Genomic DNA, 9,627 nt, shown 5'->3' with positions numbered 1-9,627 from the left:
CCTAGGTTATGTCTACGTTGCAGGTGCAGAGAAGCTAAATGCGAGACTTGTTTGTGAGTCACTGGGAGCGCAGAGTTCAGTGTGTGTCTGATCTGCACAGTACAAAGTTGTCTGTCTGCTCTGCATTGCAGTTGCCTCTGAGTAGGATGCAGACCTTCCTGTAGAGCTCTGAACTCTGCTGGGGCAGGAAGCTGAGGGATTGGTATTGTCACCACTGACACTTAATCTTGTGTAATACCTGAGAGAATCTGTAAGGACAGGAGTCTGCTCTGACTTAGCTTCTTGTATTGAAGCTTGAATTGAGACTGGGAAGGTGGGAGCAGAAAGGGGGACCTTAGGAAGAGACTTAGGGAGGGAGAAAGAGTTACAGCGTAGGAGCATAAGGAGCTGCCCTACAAACCTGAGAAATAAGAGGGAAGGTGAAAACATTTTCAGATGCCTGATGTTACCAAAGCAATAGCTTTCAAAAATTACGAATTGGCCTGTGGGTACCCTGTTAAAATAGAGGTGAAATAGTCATTCTGGAGGCTTTTACTAGTTTACACCTGTTCATTGAGTATTTATAATTAGCTCGTAATGGCATGATCGGTAAGTTGTATTGGAGAGAGACTGCAGCTGCTGTTCTTGTTTTATTGTGCTGTGCTTGTTTTATTTCAGTATTTGGCAGTGTCTGTATGAGTAGCTGGCAGTATTTAGTGGTGATTGTCAGAGGGATTGCAACACCTGTAGGTACAGTGTGAGGAGTTTGGCAACGTTTTTCACCTGTCAGTTTGCTAAGGTAACTGGACACTGCAAAATGCCAAGGAAGGTGGCTAGAATGCTGATCAGCCCTTCTGTTGCCTTGTGAAGGGGATGTGTCTGTTCTTGGGGCTTTTACCTGGAACGTGACTGGCAGACGTTCCCTACAGGACAGATGAGCAGTCTGGCTATTATCAGTTCGCTCGTTAGCTTTAAACCCCCACCATTTGCGGATTTCACAGGTTAGGCTTTATGCAGCTCCCCTTAAACAACAGCACCTGCATTTGCAAGAATTGGAGTAAATCTGCAAAATCCAGCTGGTACCTAAATAATTTTGTCACATCAAAGTAATAGACAAAAGGTTTTTTTTTGTTTTTTTTTTTCCCCCCTTTGGCATCCTGTAGCTCCCTAGGAGCTGTCATTTAACGTAGAAAGCCACAAGTGGAGAGCAGGCTCCGCTTGTCCGTGCCCTTCGTGACTTCAAGAAGGGAGATGGGATTTCCCGTGGCCCTGCTGAAAGGAGCCATCGTACCCTCCTGCTCACAGCTCAGGTACCTGCTTGTCTCCCTGGTAAGTGCCAGAGCTGGCTGAAAAGAAAGCAAGCAGAGCAGCTCAGCCAGGCACAGAGCTCTGCCTCTGGGACGCTCCTTCCCTCGGTGCAGCCTGGCTGCTCTGCTCGCCCCGCCGCTGGGGGTGGCTGTGCTGCTAGGCTGCGGCGCCCCCGAAAGGAAAACCTGTAAAACCCCACACTGCTAATTCTGGCAGCGGGCTTCCGTGAGGGTGCCGGCTGAAGACAAGAAAACTGTGTTTTCGGAAAGGTCTGCGCTTTCATCTTTTGGACTGGCTCCTCTCTGAAAGGATTGGCAGGATTGCTGTGACTGGTTAACACACAAAGCCCCCTCGCTCCATGGAGGAGCGCTGTGCCTCCCCTCTGCCTCTCCGTGTGAGGAGCCCTTCAGCACCATCAGCACCTGCCTGCGCAGATACGTGTCCCCGTGAAGTCACCTTCTTCCTCAAACTGCCCTCTCGCTCCTCCCTTTAATCGTTTGCAGACCTGCGTGTCCTTCTTGGCACACCGCTGCCTCGAGAGGTGACATCTGCTTTCATGCTCAGTACTCGGGGTCTGGAACCCCAGCTCTGTGCTGGCCGCCTCGCCTGCAGCTGCGCCCCGTGCTCCTTGTTCCAAGGTCCAAGGTGATAACGGGGCTTTCCTTCCACAAGGAAAGATTGTGGGTTTTGAGAGCGATTTGGTCCATTTTTTCTTTCTCCTTTGCGTTCGTTATTATACCAATTCAACTGCGCATGAAGCAGAGAGGCTTTATTTGTAACTCCCAGCTGGCCGTTCCTTGCACGCTGTTCCAAAGGTGCTGCCCACAGCCAGCCCGCGCGGCGACTTGTGCTTTACTTGGAGCTCTGCCCTGGGGCAGGGCCGGACCCAGCGACGTGGGGCCACGGCTGCTGGCAGCCACAGCTTCCAACCAGACGCCGAGCGACGGGTGTGCTGCCCCACGCCGCGCTCTTGCCACCACCCGTACCTCATCTCCTCCTTTCCCTCATTCAGAAAGTGCCAGCCCTAGCGCGGGGCTCGTCCCTGTTGCGCCCTGGGTGTGCTGTGCCTGTCCCCAGGGCTGCCACCCTGACCTCAAACCGGCCGGGCTGGGAGCTGCGGACACGGCGATTTGTGTGTCGCTGCGCACGTGTGGCTTCCTGGCCACCTCGCTCCCTGCAGCGACGTGCAGCTGAGCAGCAGAGGAGCGAGCGCACGCTGCGGGGCCCTCGGCTTCCTGCAGGCACACCGGGGCCAGCCCTGCTGCCTTTGTCCTCTGCCCCGAGCACCTGCTGGTCCTTCCAAACTGAGCCTCAGCACCCACCACACCGTCTCGACGTTTCCTCTGCAAAGTAACCCGAGCTCCAAATCCTCCCTGGCACGAGGATGGCAACAGCTGCAGCCTTGCTGACGGCTTGCAGAAAGGACAAGGAGACCTGAAACCCTAGAGCACCGTGCAGCTCCGTCACAGGGCTCTGACGGACTTACCGGGACCTAAGTGATCCCCCCTGCTTTTCCACCCACCCTTCAGACTGCTGCCTGTTACCGTGCCTTGGGGCACGCTGTTCTTTAGCGGGGCGGCGTCAGCTTGAAGCCAGGCTGCCTGCACTCCTGCAAAGCTTTCGTGGGGATATTGCACCGCAGGTAGGGCAGGCTTTGGGGCTGCTCTACCTTGGGGTTGAGGGTTTGCTCTGAGAGGAGCGGCAGCGGTGTCCAGGCTGCCTCCCAGGGCAGCTGCTGCCCGCAGCAGCACCGAGGGCTTCTCTCAGACCCAGTTCTGCAGCAGAAGTGTTCACTGGCTGCTGTGCGCTGCCACAGGTCAGAGAAGCACCCAGGAAACATCTGTCTCTGCAAACGGGAACAATAAAAACAAACTTTTGTTTTAGATATTCGTAGGAACTAAGTAAAATCTTTGATCTCGAGAGGGCTTCCTGTTTGTAGGAAGAAAAACCCTGGGTGCCGGGATGGGAGCAGGGAGCTTGAGTGAGCCCCTCCTGCTCACTGGAAGCCCCCGTATCACTCTGCACACTTCTGTGATGATGGTGGAAGCAGGGAAAGCTGCCGGGGACAGGTTTCATCCCTGGGCTGCACAAGGCCCTGGGGATCAGGGATTTCTGGGCACATTCCCTGCTCCGGTCCTCCGGTGCCTGTGTCCAGCAGGTGGCCTTGCGGAGACCAGCACGGGTTTTGCCCTGGGACCCTGCAAAGTCTCTTCCTTCCCTTTGCAGTAAACTTTCAGCCACTTCTCTGGATGATAAATAAATGGGGAGCTCTCCCAGCAGCTGGTCAGGAGTTGTCGTGGCTCCACGGATCCGAGCGCAAGCACCGTGGTGATGCAGATGCCCCGGGCCGATGCGGGCGGGATGCAGGCGCTGGCAGCCCTCTGCCCACCCCAGGGCACCCCGCAGCGCGCGTCCCCTCCGCCGGGCGCCTGCGTGTGCCGGAGCATGGGGCAGGACAGAAATATGCCTGTGGAGATAACGCGGGTCCCGCCAGCTGCCATGTCCATCTTTGGCCGGCTCTCCGGTTACCGGCCGCCTCCTCCAGCTGCCTCCAAAGACAGGCAAAGTCACCTCGCGGCGCCTGTGCTGGAAACCACGGGGAAACAGAGGGGGAATCGCGGGCAGGGATGAGATTGATGGGATTTCTGTTGAAGGAGTGAAGGACGCCGCGTGTCCGCCTGAGCCATGGCGTTGCTGTGCTACAACAAGGGCTGCGGGCAGAGGTTTGATCCCGAGCACAACGCCGAGGGTAAGTGGGCTCCTGCCCCCCGATGCTCTCCTGGTCTGCGGCCTCGGCCGCCGCAGCGTGCCGGCCCCGCGCCTGCCAGCAGGCAGCTCGGGAGCGGCAGGGAGGCACGGGCAGGATCGCCCTTCCTGAAAGGCTCTGAATGTTTTTCCCTCTTCAGATTCCTGCCAGTACCACCCGGGCGTCCCCATCTTCCATGATGCCCTGAAGGTAAGAGGGGCCGCAGCCGCGGGGTGGGACCTTGCGCCCAGCGGGGACATCCGCCCCGACCCTCTTGTCCTCTCCTGGTGCCTAGGGCTGGTCCTGCTGCAAGAAGCGCACGACGGACTTCTCCGAGTTCCTCTCCATTAAGGTGAGCGACTCGCACCGGCTGGCCCCCAGCCAGGGGGTTCTTGGCCGCTGCCTCTCGCAGGAGGGTGCCAAAGCGGCTGGGACCCCCGTGCAGCTCGAGCCCCCAGCGCCATGTGGTGTCCGAGCAGCCCCGGGGGCGGGAGGAGGCAGCAGAGCCGGGGAGGTGGGGAGGCTCTTTGCTGTCCCTCTGCTGCCAGGCTGGGGTGGGACACAGCTGAGGCCTTCCCGACGCGGCCCCGGGGGGTCTGCACGTGGGATTGGCCTCGAGAATCCCTGGGGACACGGTCCCTGCGCTGGTGTAGGGCGGGAGCCCGGCCCTGCAGGACGCAGAGCCACCAGGTCACAGGAACTCACCGGGGCTGGGAGCAGCCTCTGGGGCAGAAAGGGCAAAGCAGGCACCGGGCTCGTCTCTGCTGCTCAGGGATGCACAAAGGGGTTCCACAGCAAGGAGAAGCCCCCTGAGCCTCTCCAAGAGGAGAGCTCAGACAAGCCGAAGGCCAAGCCAGTGGCGGAATTCATCATCCAAGGACCAAAATCAGCTGAGACGATGCAGCGGGAAAGACCAAGGTGAGAGAGGCTCAGCTGACGGCATCGCCTGGCCACGCTGCTGCTTGTGCATGTGCCTTGCCCTGCCTGCCTCCTGGGACGGAGCAGCAACACTTAAATTGCAAAAAAAAAAAACCAGCACTCAGCCTTTGTTGCTGTTGTTTTCCAGCTCTGATGAGCCACGACAACTGCTGCCAATTAAAGTATCCAGGTCTCTGGAGCAGGCGCTGGAGAAACTGAGCCTGTCCCCCAACGACAAGGTGCCCGAGGGCGGCTGCACAGGTAGTTACGAGTCCGCAGCTGGCAGCGGGGTCTGGCCTGGCGAGCCTGGAGCAGGGGCTGTGGGAGGGCTGGGGACAGGCGGTGCGTGTCCCCGAGCAAAGCTGTGCTGTCCTCGCAGGGGAGGTGGCTGTGCAGGTGAGAGCCGGCACCACCTGCAAGAACGCAGCCTGCAAGGCGGTGAGTACCCGGCGTCCCCGCACGCTCTGCGCCGCTCCGCGGTTTACCTGGGCAAAATGGGCATGGAATAGAATATTCCCTGCCTGCTTCTCACTCCTGCAGTGCAGCACACTTTCTGCCTCGCCCCAAGGCTGCCTAGTGCAGGACGGTCTGACTGCAGCAAGGCATGCGCCGGAGGGAGGCCAGCACGCTTGGGAAGAAGCAGGAGGGAGGTGGATGCGGACACAGGACTGACACACTCTGGGAAGGAGGGGAAGGGACAGGGCAGCTGAGGGTCCCGAGCATCCCTAAGAAAGTTTCTGCAGTGCCCAAACCATGCCATTGCTGCCCAGCCCCGTGCTGTGCTGGGGAGAGGGGCTCGGCAGGGTGGTGCTGTGGGCATGCACCGGTGTCCTGCCACGGCCGGGTGCTGCCAGCAGGGAGCAGGGCCTGGGGCTGTCCCCGAAAAGTCTTCTCAGATGCTGGACCCTGGCAAAAGGGTGACGATGGGCAACATGCTGCGACTGTTGTGGGAATGAGCCCTGATGCCTGGCCATGCCATGCCATGCCGTGCTGGAGGCACAGCCAAGCCTTCCCTCTGCTTCTTGCCCCACAGGTCTACCAGGGTGCAGAGAGCAACGCAGAGGTTTGTACTTTCCACCCTGGTGTTCCTGTCTTCCACGAGGGGTAAGAAACCTCCCTTTACTGGGGAGTACACTGACCTCGCTGTGGGCTGAAAGCGGTCCCGTGGGGTCCTGCCCCTGCTGGGGTCCTGCTGCCTGCTCAGGCGGCCCCGCTCCCCGCAGGATGAAGTACTGGAGCTGCTGCGGGGTCAGAACCACAGACTTCAGCGCCTTCCTGGAGCAGCCGGGCTGCAGCACCGGGCGGCACTGCTGGACGGGGAAGGCGGTAAGGGAGCTCTCGGGGAGGTGACTGAGCAAAGTGCCTCCGGGAAAACCTTTACTGGCACCCGAGGATGCGCTTTCCCTTGCTCTGCATTAACATGGATTTCCATATTTAATTCCCTTAACTTTCATAATTGCTCACAGATGATTGTATCAGGGTTTGAATGCTGAATCCTCACCCATCTGTTGTTTAAAACCCTGCCTCTGCATTCACAAAACCTGGCAGCTCTCACGCCTGTGGCACGGGTGCAATGGGAAGCTGAAGGAGGGCTGCCTCTGCCCTCCGCTCCAGGAGCTCGGTGTGGCTGGTGCTGCAGGCTGCCGCACAGGAACAGGCAGTTGAGCACAGGAAAAGCCCTGCAAAAATCCCCTAAAAATTTTGGCGGATGTCTGCAAATGACTGAGGTTGTTTTCATGAGGCTTTCTCGCTGCAGCTGCTTCTCAGGAGGGACCTCATCCGCACTGGCTGTTGTGGCAGGGCCACGAGGGGAAGATGCCAATTCACGATTGTGTGTGTGTGTGAGCTTCTCTTAGCTGGCAGCAGGCTGGAGCTGGGAAAGTTGCAACAAAGCAGCCCAGGATATCTCTGGAAGTGCATCATGTTCTTCTGAGTCAGCACTGCCAGACTGCCTGAGCAGCCCTCTCTGAGCTCAGGATGTTCTTTGTCCTGGGCTGAAAACATGCAGGGGGTGTAAGGGAGGCTGCTTTGAGAGGGCATCTTCTGCTGTCCCTGCAGAGTGAATGAACTGTGATGTTGTGTTGCAAATGCTTTGGGCCTGCTCCTGGTGTGAGCCTGGGCACAGCAGAGTGGCCCTGGAACAAGGGGATGTCTCTGCTCTTAACACGTCCTTCTGGAGCACAGCACAGACGTCCTGTGTTGCATGGGGCAGTCCAGCAGGGGCTGCCCACCTTCACACAAACCACCTCCCCTCAAAAACAAGATGCAGGGTTTGCTCTCACTCAGCTGACACTGTCCTTAGCTGGCACTCTGCGAAGGAGAGACACACAAAGAGCATCCTCTGGCACAAACGTCCCCTCTGCTGCCCTGGGGGGACGCCACGCCGTGACGGGTTTTTCTCCCCGGCAGGACAAGAAGGCGGTGTCGTGCCGACAGGACTGGCACCAAACCAGCAGCCAAGTGGTGGTGACAATCTACGCCAAGAACCCCCTGCCCGCCCTCAGCAGCGTGAAGGCCAACCGCACCGTGGTGAGTGGGGCTGGCAAGCTGGCTGGGGCTTTCATGGCACCCCATGTCGATGAGCCGACAGCCACAAGCCGGCCGGGTTGCCAGTGCTCTTCAGCCCCTGTTTGGGGTTGGCGCTTCCTGAGCTGAGAGCCCGGTGGCTTTGCGGCTGCAGCTGCCCAGCCACACTGGCTCAGTGGCTTTCGGCCTCAGCGTGGGGCTTTGTTGGCCTCCAGACCTTCAGCTGGTGGCAGAGGTGGAGCCGCAGCATGGTGAGAGTCAGCTGCTGAGGGATCGGCAGTTACACTGCAGCTGGGACGTGGGATGCGGTACAGTGCAGGAAGGCAGCTGCACTGTCCAGGGAACAGCGCTGGAAAGTGCTGTGCTGCCCCACTAAGATAATTTTCTGTTGGTCTTTCAGCTTGAGGTTCACGTCATCTTTGAAGGGAATAAGATTTTCCAGGCAGAACTCGATCTCTGGGGGGTAAGATCCTGTTCACTTTGATTTCCCTGTTCCAGAAATCTGCACGGGGATGGGCTGCAACACTGTAGAGCAGCCCGAGCTGTTAGAGAAGCATTTGCAGCCCCAAGTACAGGCTCCCAGTAAGGAAAATTACTCCCTTTATAGTCTCAGACTTTTGAAAATGCAGCAAAGCGGTTGCTGCTACAGTTTCTGCACAGTCCTTCCTGTGCATGCAGCACGAGGGAGTCTTTAATTGCATTATAACGCAAAAACAGTGCGGCCCACGGGACTCTGCTGTTTCCCGAGAACAGGCTGGCGTATCTGTGGAACAAACAGCCATTTCACAGTCCCTCTCTCGGTGTTATTCACTGCCAGCTCCTGAGGACCTGCAGAGAACACAGCTCCATCGCGGCTGTCACAGCAGAGGGGACTGGTTTATCTTCAGAGCTCCTGTTTTCTAGAGCAGCAAATGCTGATGGGGAAATTATGTTTTTCTCTATTGATCCTGTATGGGTAGCACCCCGCATGAGCCATGTCTGGACTGCCTGAGCTCTGTGCCTGGCTGCTCTGTTCTACCTGAAGCACCCTGGCTGCTTTCTTTTAAATATTGCCACGGTGCTGGCTTGTTTTTGGGACTGCCTGGGAGCCAGATGCTGGCATTTATAGCCATCTCTACTGGCTATGTAGGAAATACCACAGGGGTTGTGAGGAGGGCCTTGGTGGTGGCTGCGCTGATCCCTGACTGAGAGCAGAGCTGGGTGTCGCTGCTGGCTCTGCAGGCCTTCTGGATTTGGCTCTCCCTGAACCTGGCTCAGTCCCCGTGCTTTTGGAAGCAGTGCAAGGGGCAAGGCTCGCTCTCCAATTCCTCAGCCACTCGCCAGCTGCAGAGGAGCAGCGAGACTCAGCAATTTGCAGGCGTCCTTCTTGCCTTTATTCCTCTTGTGTGCTGCCTGTGCCCGCCTGCAGCAGAGCGTGCTGCTGGCTGTGGAGGCACCGTGCCTTGTAGCTGTGTGGAGAGGGCTGTAACGGAGCCCAGCGCCAGCACCAACATGCTGTTGAGGTGTAACACCAAGCTCAGCTGGACGCCGGGACTCATCCTGCTCTGCCCTGAGGAGGGGAGGGCTCTCGCCTTTTCTCCTCCGTCACGGCTCTACCGATCGTGGGAAGGACGAGCACGTGCTGCCAGCCCTCTCCTGCTCGTCTTAACGCGCCCTGCCCTCTCTCCAGGTCATCGAAACGGAGAAGAGCTTTGTGAGCATGGTCCCTACCAAGGTGGAGATCACGCTCTGCAAAGCCAGCCCGGGGCCCTGGGCCAGGCTGGAGCACCCCCAGAGCAGGGCGTGCTCCCAGGGGGAGCCGGAGAAGGCGGCTGCCAGCACGGAGGAGCCGGAGGAGGACTCTGACGACAGCCTGAGCTGGTCGGAGGAGGACGACGAGGAGATGGAGGCAGCTAACAGCACGGCGCTGCCGAGGGGCTTTGACACCAGCTCTGGATTAGCAGCCCAAACCCAGAGCAGCATGTAACCCCCCCCCCCCCCCCTTGGGTCACAAGGGGCAAGCAATAAAAACACGGAGCAAAGGATGCAAAACGTGAGATATCTCCGCGTACAAAGCTGAGACAGGCTCAGAGGCAGGCAACGCAGATTACTTTTAACCACCCCGACGGCCCCCCCCCCCCTCAGCCTCTGCCCCCCCGGGCCCGCGTTAC

At 58.4% G+C, this 9,627-nt stretch overlaps 1 protein-coding gene across 1 annotated transcript; it reads left to right on the top strand.

Moving 5' to 3' along the window:
* Positions 1-3,972: 3,972 nt before the first annotated feature.
* Positions 3,973-9,443, top strand: ITGB1BP2 (integrin subunit beta 1 binding protein 2). Its single transcript, XM_050713454.1, has 11 exons — positions 3,973-4,036; positions 4,194-4,243; positions 4,329-4,385; positions 4,806-4,951; positions 5,100-5,212; positions 5,331-5,389; positions 5,985-6,055; positions 6,175-6,277; positions 7,361-7,480; positions 7,878-7,940; positions 9,147-9,443. The coding sequence occupies exons 1-11, from the start codon at positions 3,973-3,975 to the stop codon at positions 9,441-9,443; spliced, it is 1,143 nt and encodes a 380-aa protein (XP_050569411.1).
* Positions 9,444-9,627: the final 184 nt, after the last annotated feature.

The sequence above is a fragment of the Cygnus atratus genome, chromosome 13, assembly GCF_013377495.2.
Source record: "Cygnus atratus isolate AKBS03 ecotype Queensland, Australia chromosome 13, CAtr_DNAZoo_HiC_assembly, whole genome shotgun sequence".
Classification (NCBI taxonomy): domain Eukaryota; kingdom Metazoa; phylum Chordata; class Aves; order Anseriformes; family Anatidae; genus Cygnus; species Cygnus atratus.
Note: the sequence above shows the minus strand (reverse complement) of the source record. Positions and strands in the feature narration are given on the sequence as shown.